The sequence below is a fragment of the Rhinichthys klamathensis genome, unplaced genomic scaffold (genome assembly GCF_029890125.1).
Source record: "Rhinichthys klamathensis goyatoka isolate OS25496 unplaced genomic scaffold, OSU_Roscu_1.1 h1tg000341l_1, whole genome shotgun sequence".
Lineage (NCBI taxonomy): Eukaryota > Metazoa > Chordata > Actinopteri > Cypriniformes > Leuciscidae > Rhinichthys > Rhinichthys klamathensis.
Genome location: NW_026606855.1, coordinates 1,177,288 through 1,200,839, shown reverse-complemented (window position 1 = coordinate 1,200,839; position 23,552 = coordinate 1,177,288). Strand labels below are relative to the sequence as shown.

At 38.7% G+C, this 23,552-nt stretch overlaps 1 protein-coding gene across 1 annotated transcript in view; it reads left to right on the top strand.

Moving 5' to 3' along the window:
* Nucleotides 1-23,552, top strand: part of eps8l2 (EPS8 like 2) — a 56,234-nt gene that overhangs the window by 2,144 nt on the left and 30,538 nt on the right. Inside the window, exons 2-3 of the mRNA XM_056272631.1 lie at nt 17,949-17,999; nt 19,138-19,184. Of these exons, the coding sequence (XP_056128606.1) occupies nt 17,965-17,999; nt 19,138-19,184 (82 nt within the window). The 5' untranslated portion in view covers nt 17,949-17,964. The remainder of the gene's footprint in view (nt 1-17,948; nt 18,000-19,137; nt 19,185-23,552) is intronic.

Sequence of the window (23,552 nt, the reverse complement as noted above, 5' to 3'; positions counted from 1 at the left end):
ACACGCCACTTTCAAGTCAAGTGGCGTGTTATCTATACGCATTTTGAGCTATCCGCGTGTATGTCCACGCCGAAACGAACCGTCATCTTTTCCGTGTATGTGTACGCCGTTAAACGTCCGAGTGATTCCAATGTATGTGTACGCCGTTAAACGTCCGAGTGATTCCAATGTATGTGTACGCCGTTAAATGTCCGAGCGAAACGAAGCAAAATTCATATCTACATCTGTGGAGCAATATTTTTTTTCCTAGGATGGTAGGGGAAGACTCATAAATGGTATTAACCCCAGTGACGGGTAGGTTTAGGGACGGGGTTGGGGTAGGTCATATATTTATATATATACAGTAATGTAACTTTAAGTCAACGGCGTTGATAAACACGCTGAAAAGCGATTATGCGTGTTGATAGCACGCCAAAAATGGAAATACGAATTGGCGTGTCATACATACGCCATTTCATGAGATCAGTCTGCTATCTGGGTTCCCGAAACCATTCAGGCACGGAGTCAGTGAATACCACTGTATGTACACGGAGATATATCATAAATAATAGGACAGTTTTTTGACTGCTAAAATGAGCTTCTCGTTCAACTTGCCTCGGTCAGACTCAGCACTGAAGCCCCGTTCACACTACACACGACCAAGCGACGCGATACCATTCATTTCAATGGTGAGCGGGCGACTTCCGGCGACAAGCGCGACAGCGACCGTTGGCGACTAGATGGGGCGTGTCTAGCGACGCGACAAAGTTGAGAAATTTTTAACTTTATGCAAATGAAGAGTGATTTTCGCGAGCGACAACCAATAGGAGTGAAGCGCACGTGATCCTTCTCCTCAGCCCCTGGGCCTGCAGTGATGGATGGCAAGAAAGCTGATTCGCTGTCTTTTGGATGTCATACTAGTCAACCAGTAGTGGGAACGCCCACTAGCGACCTCATCGCCAGCGCCTGGCGACTTGCAGCGACAAAGTCGCGTGTAGTGTGAACGGGGCTTGAAGAGTGACGTGCTCCACTGACTTCACTCCTATTGGTTGTCGCTCCCGAAAGTCGCTCTGCATTTGGATAAAGTTAAACAGATCTCAACTTTGTCGCGTCGCCAGACACGCCCCATCCAGTCGCCAACGGTCGCGACCGCGCGTGTCGCCGGAAGTCCCCGCTCACCATTGAAAATGAATGGTATCGTGTCGCTTGGTCGCGTGTAGTGTGAACGCAGCTTAAGCTTGCCTACGTTACACTAGTATTCAAGAATCAGTGCTATAATACTTTCCATATTTGTCTGGTTTTGCAACTTATATTGCATGTTTTTTTACTAGTTGACTGACAATATTTGGAATGATAATCAGATATGTCACATGTTCTATTCTTTTTATATTCCTTTGGAAAACATTTACAAAGTTCTAGGCAAACGTGACCACCTTTTCAAACAACAGCAATGACCCGAGTGAGAGTCCTCCATCAATCACAAATCGAAACTTTTAGCTTTCCATCTGGCAAACAAGCGACACAAACGTCCCTGTTGTTACTCTGGTCTGTCCTTCTGCTACCCGACGATCACAATACGAAACAAACACACTTATCATTCACAGAAACCCATCATCATCATTACACGTGGGGAATAAAAGCCTTTAGCTGGCACTCAGGCTTTTTGCTCATGATTCACATTATAATGCCAATTCACCCCTGCAGGGTAAAGGTCCTGCTGACATTATCTCCGCTTGCACATCTGTTTGAGGAGCCATTACATCATTTACCGAAGTCAATAAAGGTGAGCTTAATGGTCATGGGTGCTTGACGTTTTTGTTTATAGCTTTTAAAGCTCGCACAGATCTCTGGTTTATTCAGGCCTGGGCTCACTCAGACTGGCTGAGGTCACACAAAACGTTTAATTGATTAGTCGCTGTAATTCCTCCCACATCGACGAATAGATTTACTGAACCGATGATGCCTAAAAATGAGCACAATGCACAATAGAGCATCCGAAGCGAAGACGCTCCCACCAGAGGCTGATTGTTTTTGCTCGGTCACCTAAGTGAAAGCAAACTAAATGACATATCATGTTCCTCGTCAAAAGACGGCGGTGACTCTTTCTGAACGTGGGTGGTTGGTTTGTTGTTGCACATTTGCTTGGAAACCGAGGTGGTCATTAAGATATTCACAGGTTCAGATGTGACAGTTCTGTGTGTTTGTGCATTTGATCGGCAGCTTCATGCATGTTTCAGTGACTGTCGATCAAGTTAAGCACATTTTAGAGTTAGAAAGCGCCTTTCAGTTTTCAAATAGGAATTTGAATTGAATTGATTTGCATTGAATTGATCACAATCATTTGCCCAAGTGGTGTGACAGGAAGATGGATTTAACGAATTGCAATTCAGAGAAGTTTAGCACAGTCATACAACAGGAATTTTCTTACTTACACAAAAACACATAATTGCATTATTAATTGTGACTCATTTTGCCCATTTCCTGATATGTAGTTACAGTAAATACTCTCAAAACAATTAAGCACCACAAAACTACACTTTCTATTTTATTCTGCTGTCTTAAATTCTATTTCGAAATTATAGTTAAATTCATGTAACCAAAAAAAAATTTAATAATGAAAATAATATTTTTCCACTATAAAGAACATTTTGTAGAATAGGAAGTTTCCATGGATGTTAAAGATTCCCCTTACAAAAAATTTAATTTTATTAACTATACTTAAGTAAAGTTTAAGTATATTTTTAGGTGTACTTTATGTATAGTATACTAATATCAATGCACTAGTAAGTGTACTATTTCAATACAACTTGGGACTAAATTTGCCCCCTTTTTAGTGTATAAAAGCATACTTTTAAGTATAGTTTAAGTGTAACAGTAAACTTGGAACTACGTTTGTACTGTAACTACACTAAGTAATCTTATAGGTATGATAGTTATAGCAAGTAACACTTTGAAGTATACTCTCAGTAAACTACTAGTTTAGTAGTTTTATACTGCACGTATAGTTGTAAGTTTTCTTTAAGTGATCATAACTTACTTTTTTTACTATTTTTGCACTTTATACTACTAGATTCCTATTTAGATATTAATTTTATACTTTAAATATACCTTTACTTTAAGTAGATTTGAAGTCAATTCCTATGTACACTATACCAGTGGACTATCCTACACAAAAATTAACATACTAAGAATTAGGAACATATTTGTTTTCTTTATAAATCAATATCTTTAAACAATTGAAGTGTATAAGACTTAAAAGACTTTACTTTTATAAGTAAAACTATGTGAAAATATTTCTTAAATAGGCTACTCAATCTAAAGAGTAAAGCCAAGTATACTTAATTGTACTCTTAAGCATATCTCGATCAAAAGATTGAGTACAAGTATAGGCCAAATATACTTATACTTTTCTGTCAGCATAAGTCAAGTATAAGTATATTTCTGAGAAGTGCATATAAAGTGTAGACTTAAAGCATACTTTCTTATTTATTAGTTGAAAAGAAGTATACTAATAGCACACTTGAATAAACTTGTTTTTCTAAGGGTTTTAACGGGACCATAGATGGCAGTACAGAACCTATATTTTTTAAGAGTGTACCTCCTTTCAAATTCAAGAATTGAATTAGAATCATATAGAAAAATATATCTTAATCGTGCACAACGTTGTTGTCGACCGATAGTAAACTTGTCATGTTGTTCTTGGCAGACGTTGTTTTGGTTTTTCTAATGAAGAACGTGTCTGTCGAGAGCCTGATTTTTGCACACGTTTCCAAATCCCCACAGATTCCTTTGGGCTGTAAACACTGACGTGTGTTTATCATGCATGGAAACGTCATTGTGGTGAACAGCCGGTCAACCGTGACACCACCACAGCGAGACTCCTGATTGGGAGAATCTTTGAGTTTTGAGCACAAATATAACTGTTGTGAAATGACTGGTTCTTTAGTATTAAAAATGAACAATTTCAATTCAAGAATTGCTGACAATGTCCTCTTTAATGTAATAACATGAATGTCTTTTCAAGAACTCTAGACTTTGCTCGTTGACACGTCACACACACTGACCGTAAACGCTGATATTCTCGATGATGACACACTTTTAAAGTCCTGAATTAAGATTGGTCTCAGTTGCTCTTTAAGAGTCCAATGGAGAGTTTTATTTCATCTCTAGCAGTGTTTCCTCTAGGATTTTTTCCAGCCGTGGTGGCAGGCCCATTTCCCCAGGGGGCGTGGCCCATGAGTGATATCCCCATTGGCCACGCCCCCTTGCCCCAGGTGTTTAAACCTCCCCTAAGTATTATAATATGAAAGTCTCCAGTAAGAGTGGCAAAGCGATTATGCGCATCGCGTGCGCAGAGTGATGCACTTGAAGCAACGCGAAGTCACAGCGCTCGGCGCTTCGCATTTAAAAGTTCAAAGCACAAAGCGAAGAGATTATATCTATCTATGCTTAATGTATTATATCTATGCAACAGTTTATTGAGCCTTTTCTTTTCACAGTTTTAAATTTCAGTTACAGTGTGCATGAAGAACAATTCATAGCGCTCTCTACTCCAGTGCTGTAATCTAATAGACACCCAGGAGAAAGGAATATGATTTAGAAAGCGCTATAAACTCCAGCAAGATAAAGTCATGTTATGCAAAGTGCAAACTATAGACCTTTATCTACAAATAAAGAATAATAATGGGAACATTAATCTTGAAGAGAGTGTCGTCTTACTGTCGTAACCGAACGCGACGCGCTGTTTGAATGCTGAATGGAGAATGACTGAGGAGAGATGAGTTTCCATTAACTTAAAAGGTGAACTAAGTAACTTTTTTACCTTAACCGAAGAGCTTTGGAGTCATTGTAATGTTTATATTACTGATTTCGTGTTGAATGGTGGTCGTCTCGCACCCCCCTGGTGCCTGTGAGCCGCAAAACCACCCTTGCAACTTTGGGCCGCGAGGTAACGAATTGCTTTACGGCAAAAAACAGATCTGATAAAATTCTGATAAAATGAGCATCAAACAGAAATAACCCGGCGCCGTAAACATGTGGTGTTCGAGGCGCACATACAATACAGACTCCCGACAGTTAAACAGGGCGCGCTCAGCTCTTAAAGGGGCCATACCTTATTTCCACTCGTTACAGCGTCCATCCTACTGAACAGGTACCGGTGTACAGGGGGAGGGGATCCGGCCGTGACTGCAGAGCCATCTCTGCGTGAGTGCTATTCACGACAGTACAAGTGCTCCACAGCGACTCTAGGGGTCGCTGTTTGACAAAAACGAAATTCCTACTTAGTGCTGCTTTAACTTAAAGAGTTAAATATTAATTTTTACCTCACATTATGCTATTGAATGACTTTAGAAGTGTTGGAATATAGTGCGAAAACTTTATGGTGCTTTACAATGTTCACAATAGTAGCCTATACACAATATCAGAGCTCACTGAGAAGCTGCAGCCGTGGCGGGATGATTTTAGGTGTGGCGGCCCGCCACGGCAGAATGAATGTAGCGGAAACACTGTCTAGAGTTGGAGAAGATCTCACGTGTGTCTCAACCATGTCTCAAACTGTACTCAGATTTGTCTTCAATCAATCAGACCTCTATCCACATTCATTTTATAGCTCATTTATGACAACAATTCACATTTTATTTCACCTCATACATTTTAGGAGGAAAATCTGAAACAAAATTAGATGCTTAAATAAAACTCTCATTTAAGTCTCTTGAACTATGAAAGAGCAACTTTGGATCGATGTAATTTTCTCCTGGCAGGTTTTGTGGTGTGTAGCGGATACAGGGAACTGGACTCTGATGCAGTGATAGATTAGCGTCAGATCGGGTTGCTGAATGGACACGGTTCAGTCACTTGTTTTGACTCAAAACTTCTTGAGATGTGAAAATATGAAGCTTAAATCAACCGTGAAACCCGTTCGGCCGTCTTCTGCAATTGCGTTGACACAATCTGTTAATGTGTTTTGAAGTTAAAGCAATAATTTCCTGATTACAGGACAATACATCTGGAGAAATGCAGATCAACAGGCGCAAACTGTGGTCATTAAACAAAGCAGCCTAGACAAACAAAGCTAAAACCCAAATGAAAGGTGGAGTGGGTGGAACCAACAATCAGCGGTTATGGTTAAAAACTAGTTCAGGAGTGGTGGAGGTGTGTGACGCGGCCTTAAATAGAGACGCTGTGAGAGGAGATTTTGGAACGGCCTCAAAATGCCAGTCCATTCATCCGCTCAGGTGTGTCAAATACCACAGGGCGTGAGTCAAAGAGCGTGAAGTCTGTATAAACCAGGTTTAAAGAGAGCAGCCATTTAAATTCACCTTGAGAAAACATGAGATGTGGGAAATGCCTTTGAACGGATGACATAATATCCAACCAATGCGTTTTTTGCATTACCCATTTTTATGTTAACCCGAACAAGATTTAAAGGGACAGTTCACCCAAAAATGAAACCCGGTCATCATTTACTAACCCTTTGAATTGTTCTAAACCTGTTATATATTCTTTCTTCTGTTGGACACACAAAAAAGAATCAATATTGTCGGTAAACAAACAGTTGATAGTCCCCATCGACTTCCATAGTATTTTTTTCATACAGTACTATGGAAGTCAATGGGGAACAGAAACTGTTTGGTTTTTTTGTACAATTATTTTTATAAACACCCAAACATACAGACCTTCCACACATTTGACTTAAATGTTGCTCATTGAAATATATTTGTAGAGTAGTGTGCATGATTTTTTTTTTTTTTTAGTTTGTAAGGTAATTTCATCCAACACACCTATGATTGATGCAGGTGTGAGGCCCTACATATTTTTCGCATAATAATAGAGCAAAAGCTTGTCTGATAAAATGGTGATTAGTCAGAAAGGTGATTCTTCTGAGTTTTTCCTCACCATGAGGTTACTGTAGCTTTTTTATTCAAAGTGGTATTTTTTTTTCTCCCTGTGAATAAGATTCCCTGCGGTGACTAGTCACACTGCATGCAGAGTAGACCGTTTCTTTGTTTATAATGGCAACAATCTTTTTGGAGAACGGCTATCTTTTTTTCTTCGCTTTTCTTTTTAATCTTTAGCATTTTTAGCGACAACGCTTTAAAGGTGATGAATGTGAAACGCGTCGTCCTGTGTCCAGCTATCTAAAATATGTTCTAACATTTTGCTAACGTCCCCATTAAGGTATGGAAATGTCATTTCTGAACGTTCTAAAGATTTGGAATGTTTTTAAAAATGCTTTTTTCTTGGTTCTGCGAACATTCCGTTATGGGATTGTTACTTTTGAATGTTCTCTGAACATTCTGAAACAAGTAGTGACATTTAAAAATGTTACTATAAAGCTTTTAGAAAAAAAAGGTTCCATAACCAATGTGTAGATAATATTTGACATGTTTAAAAATTTTTTAAAAACGTTTTTATTGGAGGTGCGAACTTTAAAGGGATACTTCACCTCTGGAAAGATGAATGTGTATTTAAAATGGGTCATTTATGTAGAAGAAATGTGAAATTATTTTTGAATTTGGAGCTTTCTAGACTGAGAAAAGCCAGAAAATGTATTTTTGGCTTATGTGGATGAAAGACAACAACTCCCAGAATGCACTTGCTTCACTGCTCTAGGAGGCCACGCCTACCGGTAACGGAGCCCAGTAGTTAAACAACAAGTCTAGGCTACTAGTGAGTCTCCGTGATGAGTCTGCCCGGGATTTCGAGATCGCCCAAAATGTCCGGGATTCGGCTTTTGCGTTCTACAGTCGCCATTCATCATGTTTACTGTGTTGAGCAGGACGAGTGAGGGCCGCGGGAGGACGACGCGAGGCCAGTGGCGTGATTACCGATGAGCGACACCTGTGAGACGCACCAGTCTCGTATCTCTCACGGAGGAGCGGGAATTTTCTTAGCAATGTTAAAACGCACATCAACCGATCACTTGTTTAGCGTTCATGTAAACAGTACATTCAGATTCACCAATCGGAATGAATTCAGTTAGATTAAAACAAAAGGTGTGCATGTAAACAATGAATGGCGACTGCAGAAAGCAAAAGCTGAATCCCGGACATCAACGGCCGGACATGTCCGGGAAAAAGAGGATGGTAACCCCTACTACTCAGCTTTCTCCACAGAACAAGAGCCTGCTAGCTTAGCTTCCAAAAAAGATGTCTGACACTATGTGTACATTCTGTGAGTGAGATCCCACCCTCTATGGGTGGGTTGAGAACATGCGGGACAGCACCTACTACTGGCTGTAGTCTTTAGCCTCTGGCCAAAAAATCCTCCGATGACGCAAAATGACGATTTTTGCGTCATCGGAGGATTTTTTCCAGACAAAAAAATACATAAATCTCTCGTCTCAGGGGGATAGGAGGGTGGAAAGCACGGTAATTTGAAAATACTACAGGTTTTCTACTAAAACAAAGCTTAATGCTAAATCCTGTAGTATCCCTTTAAGTGATCATTACATTTTGCAAACATTATGGGATTGATACTTTTGAATGTTGTCTGAACATTCTGAAACAAGTAGCAACATTTAAAACATTTTTTTGCATGAATGATGTAGTAGCCTATAGATCATGTTTTTGTGCTAACTTTTTGAGAACATAACTTTGTAATGTAATGTAATCTTTATTTCGAACAATTTAAAAAAGAAAAAGAAAATAATAAAATAAAAAGACAGCAACACATATAAAATTTCCAACTGTAAAATAAAAACAAAACAATAGAAAAAAAAATGTTGCATAATAATCAACCTGTTCGAAAAGGGATAGGTAGAAGCCCTATAGGCTTATCAGGACTTACCCCCAGTTACTAACCAAACCAAATCACAATCGAACAAGATAAATCAACATAACATTTAATAAAATACAAAACAAAATTACTTAATTAACTGATGCATTATCCTAATATTAAGATAAAGAAACAGAAACCAATTGTCGAGCATGCTTTACAAGTTAAGAGTTATCATTCGCCCTCACCACTTCTGAAATTATCAAAAATTACCTTTTTTTAAATTGCAACATATTAACACTTTGTTTGATCGAATTGCTCAGACCATTCCACAATAGCACCCCACAAACAGAAATACACATACTTTTGAGCTTTGTCCGAGTTCTATGTTGTTTCAATTGAATGAATGTTCTGTTAACATTACTGGAAGAAAGTTTGTTCACCTTGCCAAAATGTTAGCTAAAGTTCTGAGCACGTTCCCTGTTATTTATGTAGTGAGTTTTATCATGCTCATACCCGTAGAAAATCCAGGGAGTGTTGGGATTCTTACTGGAAACACAGCAGCACTTCGATCTGAGCCCTGAATAGCACACTATTGTGTTCGACGGACGTAGGTGTAAAGATCTTCCGTGAGGTATCAGCTAAACGCGCGCTATGTGTTTGTATGAAACTGATGGAATCTTTACATAGTCAAATGCTTTTGCTCAGAGCTTACATAAGTGTGTTGTTCTGAGAACAGACTTTGTTTTTGCTTAAGGTTCAGGATTTCACTGATGTAACAGCTTTCAGATCATTGCAAAGGGACTCAACTGAAACTGTTTGTGTGACTCTAATGGTGCGTTCTATTATTGTCAACGAACCGACTCGGCCCTCGGATATGACGCCATTTCCACACTTGAAGCGTTCTGGTATGTTTTGTGCGTCCGAGTCGGAGAAAAACATGGACGCCACCCGGAAAGCTGTTGCTATGGTAGCACTGGCCGAGTACCAGGCGCTTATCAAAACTCAGCCATTTGAACTTCTAAAATTTTCACTTTATTTCATGTTTTAGTTTATCTTCTGTTAGCAACACTAGCCACGTTAGTAATACCCGTTTGAAACAAGGCTTCATTCAATATTGCACTCACAACAAGACCGATTCCCATACCCACAGGCAGTGATACGGACGCAGTAAGGTATTGCAGTAATACGAGTGATTAAAATCTTCATTTAAACAACCAAAGCGGTCCAAAAACAATGAAAACAATTCATACTAAAGTCACACAGGGCGCAGCCATCTTGGATTCCGTATCAGAATTGTTGCTCGGTGTCCTCACGGTTGTCCGAAATCCGAGCGGGAAAATCCGAGGAAAGGGGGCGTGTTGGTGCGTGTTGTTAGGCAACGTCTGTCTTCCTAGTCGGAACTCCGACACGGATAAATAATAGAACGCACCATAAGTAGCCTGTTGAGTGTCATACTGAAGGCTCTGATTGGCAAAGCAGGCGGTTTATTGTCTGGCTTAAGTGATCTGTTGTAGTGTGTGTGTGTGTCTCGTTCTTTCTCTTTGAGTTGAATGGACTAGTAATGGACAGATGATTGCTTTCATTCATAAAGCAACAATCGACAGTAGCTGGCATTTTATTGACATAAGATGATTGGAAAGTAAATCAAAGTATATATTGGAAGTAAACCGTTGTTTGCTCTCTATCTGATTTTTTGTGTGTGTGGATGACAGTGAGAACATTTGATGAGTGATAGTTTGAGGCTCTTCACACACAGATATCTCTGAATACCAACCAAATGGGAAAATGGCGTTTCGGTGATTATCAGTTCATTATGTAAAAACAAAGAATGGTAATTTGCTTTTATTTGGTTTCGACTAGGAACTAAAGCATTGGAAAGTGAAGCTAAAATGTGAAGAGCATTACTGAATCCTTTTGCTGGTAACATACACTTCTCGTTTTATTGCTGTTCAAGTAAATGTTTAATGTTGACAAACAACAGACGGTAACTGGACAGTTTCGTGGTACTTTTTAAATGTTTAGGCTCATATCATCAGTTTTGTTTTCTCTGAACAATCCCAGTGATACCAGATATCATCCAAATTACAGCCAATGAATAAAACAACAAGATAAGAGATACACCACAGATTACAAGCTCTGGATGCGCAGCTGTGTCATTGAGAGGTGCTGCAATAAAACCAGAGCATTGCAATCTGTCTCACAAAGGCACTCATTTACACACACACACACACACACACACACACACACACACACACACACACACACACACACACACACACACACACACACACACACACACACACACACACACACACGCACACGCACACACGTTTGACTAGCTATCTAAATAAGGACATACCATTGGCCTTTATTGATTTTATCTTATAAAGGTTTTAAACATAAAGCTTACTAACTCAAATTCTTCACTGCAAAAAAAAAAAAAAAAAAATTGGTTTAGAAACTTAATGCAACAAGCTGCCAAGCATTTTTTATTTTAAACTTGAAAGTTATACAGGTTGTTCAACCAAAATAACATTTTTAAACCTTTCTCAGCAAGTTCATTAAGTATTTGTTGAAACATTAATAAGGAATTGCATAAACTACTATTCTAACTTTAGGAAAAAGGTTTCCACAAATGTTCAGGAAATCCAAAAGGAACATTAATCACAATAAGGGTGACTTACGTGATCAAAAACAATATGTTTTTACAGATTCTGTAGTAGATGCTTTAATTTTAATGGACAATTAACTATTAACAAAAACTAGTTTATTTAACAGCCTTACCTTGTATTGTTTATTCATCAGTGTTAGTGATATTCTTACAATTTATGTGTATGTTAAGTAAAGAGAGACGGTATGAATGTTTGTATGAAATGTTTTTGATAAATATATTTGCTTGGTTCAAATTCCTAAATGAACACACACAAAATGAATTATTTGTTGGAGAGCATCAGCGTCACAAACTAAGACTAGACTATGTCACACGTCATGATTTTGCTGATGCATTCCTGAGTCAACATATTTTGTTGATCCTTGAACATGTCTGAAAATTAAGTCCTAACTATATCCCTACCCCTAAACCTAACCCTACCCATAACTTATAGCTAAAATCAGAGGGAAATGACCGGTGAATGACACTGATGTCGAAGCATCTAAACCTGGTTTTAAGCTTAAACTTGACATAAACTGTAAACGTGTCCCTCAAATCTGATTGGTTGATTGGAATGTTGTTCCAGGATCAACAAAGATGTTCATCCAGGAACCTGTTGTACTTGGTGAAATCAGGTTCTGCCGACTGTCCGTGGTTGGAGTCTAATACTACTGTACTTGTGCATTGTGAACTGCATGTTGTCTGATGTTTTTAAAAATAGCATGCAAAGCAGCAGGTAGTGTACCATAGTAAACTTTTCAAACAACTGCTGCATTGTTGTCACATGACCTCATTACATTGCATATTCAGGTGAAACTCGAAAAATGAGAATATCGTGCAAAAGTTCATTTATTTCAGTAATTCAACTTAAAGGTGAAACTAATATAGACTCATGACATGCAAAGTGAGATATGTCAAGCCTTTATTTGTTATAATTTTGATGATTATGGCTTACAGCTTATGAAAACCCCAAATTCAAAATTAGAATAATATTGTGAAAAGGTTTTCATAAGCTGTAAGCCATAATCATCAAAATTATAACAAATAAAGACTTGAAATATCTCACTTTGCATATAATAGTTTCACCTTTTAAGTTGAATTACTGAAATAAATTAACTTTTGCACGATATTCTAATTTTTCAAGTCTCACCTGTACATATCAATCCAATTTTCTGTAAATGAGGATTTGTTGAAAATTGCAGGTGATTTTGCTTTTGGCTCATTCACTGCACTGAAAATGCATTGTGGGATCCATTACCGCTCTGGTTGCACGCTTTGGCAAATTTATATCTTCCAGGTATTACATGCATGCAGAAAATTGGTATTTCTGCAAACTGTAGAAATAGTAGTATTGTATGACATTCCAAACACAACAATAAAATGAGATGACATGTTGAAACCGGTTCATGTGGATGAGGAAATGATCATTTCATTCAGTAATTCACAGCTCTTGGCATGCGTCAGACTGTCTCCTGTACCTCTGACACACCTTCCCCAGGGATTTTAAAAGCAGGTTGACTCCAGGAACACGAGTTCAAAGTCCTTTTATGTTGATCCTCATCTCTTTCTGAAAGTGACTTATGGTTATACATCTATACTGTTATGATTGAGTGTACGTGTTTTTCGTATCACATCTCCTTTAGTCTATAGTCCACATCAACTCAGCTGATGATGTTTGTTATTTATTGAGGTCAGTGTGTGAATTATACAATGACATTTCAGACCCGCTAACTTTTTATTTAGGGTGGATGTACTTTTTCTCTATAGATTTTAAATGCATATTATTATAAACACACACACACATGCAAAGATTCCTCTGTGATCCAGAATGCACAGTCAAGTGCAGAGCCCGGGAGTGTATTTGTGTGTAAAGCCTCAAGAGTGTGTAATTAATTAGGTGTTTGAAAAATGTGCGTGTCCCGAGGAGAGGCAGGTCTTGTTTCAGGCTGGGCTGCCAGCCTGCTGTTGTCTGGTCCAGCATCTTTACGGGACAGCGGACAGCAGAACAGATACAACCAAAACAACACTGCGGTTCATCACACCCCTAGTACTGTGTTAAAACAGGCTTAGTGAGGCGTTTGACACATTCGATAAAGGAATTGCTTGTAAATGTCGCAGATTATTACAAAGAAATGGCAAGAAACATTAAATTAAACATGATTTTAGTAAAACATACTCCAATAATCTTTGTTTTATTTACAAAAGTTTTACTGTGTAGGAAGACTGTAAATGCTCCGGCTAACGTTGTATAAACATATGTTCCTAAAATGTTATTGGAACGTCCTTTTGATGTTATTAGTATTTGATGCAAGTTCTCACAATGAGAGAAAACGACCTTGATACGACATTTGTTGGATTTTTTTCCCCCTTCGATAGATTTTAATAGTTCAAATAATGTGGATGGTAACTCTAAAGTCCCACTGAAGTGCCTTGAAACGTGCAGCATTATTCAAAGTGTTGATGTAATTTCCACTGAAACAGGAGGACAGGGCGGGACATATTGAACAGCTCCTCCCCTTTAAAAAAATAGCCAATAGCGTTTCGTTTATATCACGGCTCAGCCAGAGCTGTTGAGCTCGATAAAGCCTCAGTTTCCTCCTAATCTCTAATGTTTCTCCTCCTAATCTCCTCCATATCGCTTTAAAATACAGCATTTTTGTGTAGAATTCAGATGCGTCCGATACGTTTTCTGGTCTGCGCTGACTCGCACATATGATCCGCTCTGTGCTGTCGTATCGTGTCGCTGGACCGGAGCTGCGGTGGTTCACGTGAAACCAGACTTCATTCGCCGCAATGGAAAGCATATTTCGTTCCCTATTCCCTATATGGTGCACTGTGCCATTCACCATGTAGAAAATAGTAAATGTGTGAACAAGTGACCGATTTTAGCCGCAGCTTCAGCCTCTGTTTATAATGTAGGGGGCGGAGCTTCAGATTCTAGAGATCATTTGATTGGCCAGAATCTGATGAGAAGCTGAAGTGCACCATGATGTCATCAAAATCATTGATCCATATTGGTAGAAGTGAGAGACTGTAAGTTTTAAACGCTTATATCTTCTAAATGCGAATTTTGTCATTGTTTTGGAGCACACTAGCTTATAGACAACCTTAAGGCGGAAATATTCAAACTTAAAGCCAAAAAAACTTCAGTTTTGATGTCATGGGGACTTTAAAGCTGCAGTCTGCAGTTTTTCCTCTTTGTCGCCATCTCTGTTCGAAATCTGCAATTGCAGTCATTCGCGGAATTATCAACTTTACGCGAGTTGTACTTCAACACCCTCGACACGGCACAGCGCGGATGAACACAGTGTTTGAGGAGAGTGTGAGGCTGTCAGTCGCCGCGCCGGTGTGGATACTGGCATTCAGAATCACAGATTATTCTTTTGGTAAGTATGACCAACATAATAATTAGGGATGGGAATGGAAAACCGGTTCCACTCGAGAACCGGTTCTAAGTTTTACGATCCATCGATATTGTATGCCCTCGACGTTAACGAGTCCTCTTATCGATGCTCCTGCTCTGAGTCAGCCATAGTATGTATACAGACCGTGAACTCACAACTGTCCCTTTTGTCCTTTATCAAGCACCATAGCACGGCGTCCAAAGCGAATTTTTGTACCGCCAAAGTCTTATTTGATCGGTGAGTAAAGTAGATGAACTGCTGCGCTTGTTTAACTGAACGATCAGAGAGAGAGAGCCCCGGTCGCGCGCGCGCACTCTCTCTCTCTTCGGAGCAAGGCGGCTTCACCGTCTCAAAACTAAGCGCTGTCTTGCTCTCTCTCCCTCGCACATATTAATCAAAATAAACGACACGATGGTAAGGTCGGGAGACTAAAGTTTCATGTGGAGCATTCAGAGATGTGTTTTTCCTGAATTAGGATACCGCTGGGTGTGAATTGTGCTAAAATACGTTGCCTATCTTCTCTGAAAAGCGTTCCGCACATTCAGCTGACATAAACCACACTTTAAATAAACGAAAAAAACTATCCAGTGATGAAATGTTTTCTGTGATGACACATTTTGTGGGATGTCCAACCGCCGGCACACGTCCGATAATGACACGTCCAATTCGCGAACTAATGACTCATTTGAACCGATTCGTTTTAATGAATGGTTAAAACAATTGACCTTTCCAACATTGAACTCACGGTACGTTTAATCGGTGTATATCTAATCGGTAACACTTTACAATAAGGTTCCATTTATTACATAAATTACATAAAAAGTACACTTTGCTTACTCAAGTGTAGGCTTTAAAACAAATAAAACTACTTGTCCCCCCCCCCCCCCACCGAAAAAGCATGACTACTTTTTTCCACACAGTGCTATCAGGAATCGATAAGAGAATCGTTAAAGAATCGGATCGATAAGCAGAATCGTTAGTGGCATTGATATTGATAAAATCTTATCAATTCCCATCCCTAATAATAATTTTCACCGGAAAATGTCATCTGAACTAGTAAGAAACATCCACTTTTGTTCTGGTTCTGACATTGCAGTAAATCGCGCTGATTAAATCTAACATATCACGCAAAACCGTGCAAATTATACTTTGTTCTCAAATTGTTAATGTTAAAGGTCCCGTTCTTCATGTTTTTTTGAAGCTTTGATTGTGTTAACAGTGTGCAATATAACATGTGTTCATGTTTCGCGTGTAAAAAAACACAGTATTTTTCACACAATTTACTTATCTGTATACCGCTGTTTTCACTGTTAAAAAAACGCCCCGATGACTTCCTTGTTCTATGAAGTCCCTCCTTCAGAAAGTACAAAGTAACACTATGTAGTTTTTCAACCTTCATAATATATTTCCAAGACCCTTGTGATGGTACATCGACTTAAAATAAGTTAAATGACACGTCTGCCATAGCCTGACGTGGTCTGTATCGCTTTTACTGGCACTATGTAACTTCGGGTTTCGGGTAGGAACCCGTGCACAAAAAGAACTACAAAATTCGACTGTTTTACGGCATACGTCACTTCCCCCACCACTTCCTCAAATTGTCTGTGGCCATTGCAGACATCCCAAGTCTCCCGGGAGTCTCCCGCATATTGATAGCGTCTCCCTGATGCCCGAAAATTAGTTCAAATCTGCCGGAATCTAGAGCGCGCATGCGAGACACAACATACTGCGCGCATAACATACATAGCGCGAGCACGGCAGAGAGGGAGAGAGCGAGAGACCTTGCGAGTGTGACTCGCGAAAGCTAGTCAACCCGCCACCCCCCCCCGTCAACAATCCAGTCACCAATATATACCTCCCTGAAATGACTTCTTGCAGGTTGGGATGTCTGCCATTGCTGATTCCAAAGCCGGTGCTGGATAAACAGCGAGCGTGCGTGCGACCGTAGGCTGCGCTAGGCTAAATTATTTACGACAGCGGTAATGGACAATTCCGCTTCCAACCTGTAGGGCGATCGCTGAGGAAAAGTTACTTGGTGTTACTTTAAATAAAATATCTCGCTAGGCATTGAACTTTGAGCTTTATAATTTTACAGGTATTATTTATGCTCTAACAGCAACATTACACACTAATTAAAGTTTGAAAAATGGAATCGCGAAGAACGGGACCTTTAACAAGTCAGCATTGCGTGACTACATGTAATGTCCTTCCGATATGTATCCTTGTTTTCGCATGTCCGCTTGCAGTTTCTTTTTTTCTGTAGCCGAAGTCCGAACGAAGTCTTTTGCGTTTTACAGCGGGTGAATCTCCAGGTGTCACTGGTGATTGTCGTTTGATAATGGCGCAAAGACATGCTCGAATCCCCCGCGGAAATCCACCAGTACCACTGGAATTAAAAACATTATTACAAGCTTACCGTTTTGAATCTAGCTATGGCAAGCAGAGAGTTTTGAACACTGGCTGGTTATGTATTTTCTCAAATATGTATTTTGGATAATTTTTAACCCCAAAAAAGCTATGGACTGCAGCTTTGAAGTTGTTGTAAAATGCTGAAAAACGTTATGCTAACGTTTAAATAATGTTCTACTCAAATTAAGAAAACTGGATAGTTTTAAGTCGTGCTGGAGTGATTAGAAAATGTTTTTTGAACCTCCATTTGTTTGGAATGACTTGTTTGTTTATAATGACGTATTTATTGTTCAAGAGCTGAACCAATTGCAGACAGGATGCAGACAGTCGGTTCATGCTCTGTTTGGTACATTTACCGTTCTTCAAAGGAGTCGTGTGCCTCAAGAGTCACACAGAGATGAATTATTCACAGCGGCCAGAACAGAGAAAGAATGAAACAATGGAAAGGCCTTTGAAAGAGGGAAGTGGAGACGTGGAAAACAAGAATAGCTTGGTGTTTAGCGAGAGATTAACACAAAGTAAGGTGGCAATTTGTGACAATTTAAAGAGGCCAAAGTGATGACGCAGGTCTTAACCAGCCTCAAATTATTCAAATTAAGAGTCATTAGTGCATTACTGCACAATTCATACAGGTCAGACGCACCCTGTGGGAAGTTAAGGGAGATATTATAGTACAAAATACAGGGATTTACTGTAATTGCTGTGCCATGTGTGATGTGTTTCATTTCCTGAGTGAAGTTTGGTGTCAGTGACCCTGTATTCTTCTGTCTGGCTCTCTGTTACAGGTGGATGTCGTAGAACATGAATGTTTTGGGGACCCCAACAAAACCAAGCAAGTAAGTCTCACGCTCGAATACACAGTCACGTGAATGGAGAAGCTTCTAACTATGCAAGCTCAACTTAATATGTTGTCGCAATTCATAACGCAACGCAAGTACTCAATGCACGGTCAATAAATGGTGCAACAGTTTAAAGTTAATTTATCTCGTTATGTCTTTTATCTAGTTACCTGGATTGTATCGTACCTGGTTTAATAGAACAGACATTCGAAGGAAACTATATCGCCCCCTATACTGAGCAGTTATTATAGTTCACTAGTTGATTTTCAAAATCAGTTTAGCTCTAATTAGGTTTACTTTTAATTGTTCATATTTTATTGTTTAAATACAGTTTTAGTTACATTTTAGTATTGTTTTTTTTCTCAAATGTCACATTATAGAAAAATTGAAAGTTTTAAATCAGACCATTCAATATTGAATTATATAAATACGAAGACAAGCAATTTTTGGTGTATTTTTCCATATTTTTTCATACCGTATTTCATGTATATATATAATTACATTAGTAATTATTACATTAGTACATGTCATTTTTTATTGTAGTTAATAAAAAAAAAATTCACAGCTTATTTTTATGTTATGACGATACTTTTTCAAAATAATAACTTGCATAGTGAGCTATTTTACGAAACATCCTCTTGTTAAATACACCAATCTTGCAGTGCATTGGCTCAATGCATTTTGCGTACTTTCAAATAACATGTTTCTGGCATTATATGCATGTAAATTGAACGTAGCTTATGTTTTTCTGGGACCTACACACACCTAGCCAAACATCCTGTAGTTAGTGATTTTTTTTTTTTGTGAGATTGTGTGTGTGTGTGTGTGTGTATGTATGTTACAGTCTAAGTTAACAGAGCTGCACTGTTTGGGAGTGTTTGCTTTCCTGCCCTGTTGGAAACAGCCTGTCTCTGTGTGTCTGTGTGTCTCGCTCATACCCCTTTCCTCACTCGCCTATGCTCTCACAACCTGTAGATCTCAGTCTCAAACAATCTGTGCCATGCAGCGTTCACTTTAGACCAGTGCAGCGAGTGTGTGCCGTCTAGAACATTTCAATCAAAACTAAAGACTGTACAGCGATGAAGAGCAGACATCGTCCACCACCCTCCTCATCCTCATCTGCTCTTCTTTGCAGTGGGGTGGCCAGATCGGACAGCAAGATCAGTGCCAAGACCCTGTTCGGTAAGTAAACGTCACATTTATTTGTAAATTAAAAGTGCTGTGAGCAAATAATTACCAGTAAAATAAAATAAAATATTTAAGTACAAATATTTTAAATAGATAAAATAAAATAGCCAAAAGCACCTTTAATATATTTTGTACATTTTATTAAGTTGCTATGGTAAGAAATTAAACAAACCAATACTAATTTTTTAAATATATATATACTTCTTTTTTATATTTATGCATTTGGTAGATGCTTTTAGCCAAAGCGACTTACATTGCACTCAAGCTATACATTTTATCAGTTCTTGCATTCCTTGGGAATCGAACCCATGACGTTGGAGTTGCAAGCGCCATTCTGTTTGTTCTGCTTGTATTTCCTGAATGGTGAACCTGATTTCACCAAGTGCAACATGTTCCAGGATGAACATATTTATTGATCCTGGAACAACATTCCAATCAACCAGATCAGATTTGAGGGACACGTTTACTGTTTATGTCAAGTTTAAGCTTACAACCAGGATTAGGTCCTTCTACATCAGTGTCATTCACCGGTCATTTCCCTTTGATTTTAGGGATACCTATGGGTAGGGTTTGGTTTAGGGGTAGGGATAAGGATAGGGTTAGGACATTTTCTGACGGGAGTGTTGTTTCATGATCAACAAAACAAAATTTTACTTCAAATTAATCACTGTGACCTTCATAAATAAGTCCCAATGTTTACCTGTGACATAGTTGTGCATGGATGTGGTTTATTGCATGTGTGTTTATATGGCTCTTCCCCCTTCTATGACTTCACATCCTGTTTCCTGCTTTCTTTAAAAAGGCACTCTGTATGATATGTCAACGTGTGCGTCGTACTGTAGGACATTTGCATGTGTATCACACACATACTCACGGTGCTCACAGGCCTCGCTGCGATTCAGATAAACCACAACAATCAGACGTTTGCCTATCAAATGAGTGCGCAAGGACATTTCAGACTGACCTCACACTATTGAGGTCATGAGTGACAGACAAATCACTTATAATGGGAACGATTTACTTCCGGTGTATTTTACTTTTGGTGTTACTGACTTCAATTTATGTTTGATCACAGATTTGTGTATAACTTTTATTTTACAAGGACTTTAAATGCAACTTAACCAATCAGATACGTCGTAGAATGGAAGGTTTTACATATTTTACTTTAAATAATCTCTTAAAAATGAAGGTTCCAAAAGGGTGTTTTTGCAGTGATGTCATAGAACAACCATGTTTGGCTCCCCAAAGAACCATCAGTGAACATTCTAAAAAGAACTATTGTTTTTTCTTAGGTTGAAGAACATTTTAATGATCTAAATAACTTTTTTCCTACTATAAAGAACCTTTTATCCAATAAAAAGGTTCCATGGATGTTAAAGGTTCTTCATGGAACCATTGATGCCAATAAAGAACCTTTGAGCATATCTATTTTTATATTGACATAAATGGCCTTTTTTAGTGAGACTAATGGACAACTTTAAATGAACGCATAAAGCAGGGTGTTTATTATGCACCTGCCGTCATGACGACTAGGTGTGTGTGTCTCCGGGGGTGTGCGTCTCGGAGTAAATGTACACACAGTCTGCCTCTGTGCCCAGTCGGGTGTGTCTGGAAAAAGGGGGCGTGTTCTCGACCCGGTCTGACATGCACATAAAAGAGGCTTTTGAGCTTTTGAGAAAACAAGAAAAAGTAGGAGAGGGCAACATGCAGAAGAGGGCAGAGAGATCCTTCCTTCACTGAATTACATTTATCATTTCAGAAGCTCAAACACTTAAAGGACATTTGGCTAATGGTTTATTGTAATAAAGTCGAGAGAGAAACAGTGACAGTGATTTAACAGGTGATTGATGAGTTTTGGAAGCTGGACAGTAATACTAACATGAGAGAGAGACAGAATCTCAAGGATGATTTCACCCCAAACTCAGAAGAAAATAATAATTTTTAAATTTAACTCCGATTGTGTTTGACTGAAACAAGAAAGTCATTTACACCTAGGATGGTTTGAGGGTGAGTAAATTATGGGATTTTTGGGTGAACTAACCCTTTAATAATAAAAAAATTGCATAAAAGTCACAATGCAAAATATTTTAATGGCCTTACAAATAAACCTAATTTTCTTTATGCAAAATATAATTTCTTATGTCTCTCTTTAGATTTGGGGGTGAAAAATGACTAGGACATGTTCTTTATAGGATTTGTGCAATTCATCTGTGTGTTTATGTGAGTCTGCATTTATGCACCTGAGACTTACAAAAGAGACACAGCATGTTTTTGTGTGTTCTGCACTCTGGCAATGACCCATGGGACGACACTTAGTCCTGCCTAGAGAGCTCAAACACACACACACACACACACACACACATACACAAACCTGATGCTCTTGCAAAGTTTCACATTTCTGTTTGCTCATATGCGATGAGCCGTGCCTTTAAATCTGTTGGGGTTTGGTTTTACTGTGTCGTGTCCTCGGTTTAACTTCCCTTCCCATCAGCCCCCTGCAAACCAGCACATGCAAAAAAAATCTCCCATCTATCATCAGATTCATGCAATGCAAATGAGCAGGATCGAGCGCTTCAAACCCCCACACACTTATCACACCATCACCAGATAAAAGAGCGAAAAACATTGTGTTAAGATTGATTGGCTCTGTCAAGTCAAGTCAGATTATTTATATAGTGCTTTGTACAATACAGATTGTTTCAAAGCAGAATCATAGTAATAAACAGGATAATTAACAAAATCAATCAATCATGCAAACTTCATCAAATATGACACAAATGTATATTTTGCTATAAAGCAGCGCTAAAAAGACAATGGTCATAGTGGCAAATTTCACAGTTATTTACACAGAAACGGCAAAACTGAAATAGTATTTTTATTGTGAAACGTACTCCAATACAACTTTGAAAAATCATATTTTACAGTGTGTGTGTAAAATTCATCAGTTATGAAACGAGTTCAATTCAACAAGCAGCTCTACAGAAGACAATCATAGGGAATGTTGTGGTAAAGTTCTCTCAAAGTTATGAGCATACGTTCTTTTAGAAATGTTAATAAAACATTTGTTTAGAAAATATCTGACCTTTTAATAATGTTTTCAAAAAGTTAGCACAAAAACATTATTTACACATGGAAAGTTTTTACTTGAAACGTTTAACTGGACGTTTTAGAAGGTTCAGAGAGAACATTCCAAAGTAACATTCTAATAATGTTTGAAGAATGATGAAATGGAATGTTCACATAACCTTTCAAAACATTTAATAATCTGGACGTTTTGAACGTTCAGAGAGCATTCAGCAATAACGTTTTCATAACTTAATGGGAACAGATCATTTTTGTTCGCTGGGATAGTGTCACTATTCAGCTCAAGTCAGTTTGGTTCAATAAATTCGTCAATCGTCAGCTGTGAAGCAGCTCTTGAAGACAATGGTGTCATTCAGCTCAATTCAGTTGAAGTATTGTCCTCATCCGATTTGTTCTCATGCTCAGGGCAGCATTACGACTCCTATACTCCTTTAAACAGTAATGTAATACGTTAAATCGCTTTCTTCTCTCATTTGCCTTTACCTTCTGTCCGTTTTCCTTTCTATTGGATTTTTTTGAGGGTTGGGATCTTTGGCTGTGGTAGTTAGAGGTCACTACCTCCATACGACTCAAATTTCCAGTAAGCAACCACATAGCGAAAACCCAAAACACATTAGCAACTGCAAAGCGACTCCCTTGTGGTTTAATATATCAGCGTTTACTGTGCATGTTAGAATGGTGCTCTGAAACTGTAAGCGCAGAGGATGGCGTGTGTGTGTTTGGACGTTTGTGGGTGTGTCTGTTGCTGTCCATGTGTAACAGATGGCGTTCCCTGAATTGTGTCCAGATGGGACACCGTATCCGATTGGCACGACAGCATCACAACAGGTGACACTTGGAGGGGTTGTGAGACAGGTTTGGTCTTGGTGGTTACAGTTTATTTGGACTGTTCCTGTTTGCTCGACACGAGACTGTATTTGCAACCTAGAGTATTTTTAATCTGTGATTGTATTTATGGGGGAAATGGGATATTCAACTGTTGGCTAGGACTTGATTTTATCCATCAGGAATGGGTGAAAAGTTTCTCTATAGGTGGTTGAAACATAAAGAAAATGTTTAACTATCTTATTTTCGGTTGCATTAAATCTATCAAAAGTGACAGTAAATATATTTAATGTTACAGAAGACTTCTATTTCAAACAAATGCTATTCATTAAAGAATCCTAACAACATGTATTGCAGTTTTTAAGCAGGACAATCAGAAATAATCAGAAATGTTTCTTGAGCATGATAGGATCATGTGACACTGAAGACTGGAGTAATGATGCTGAAAATTCA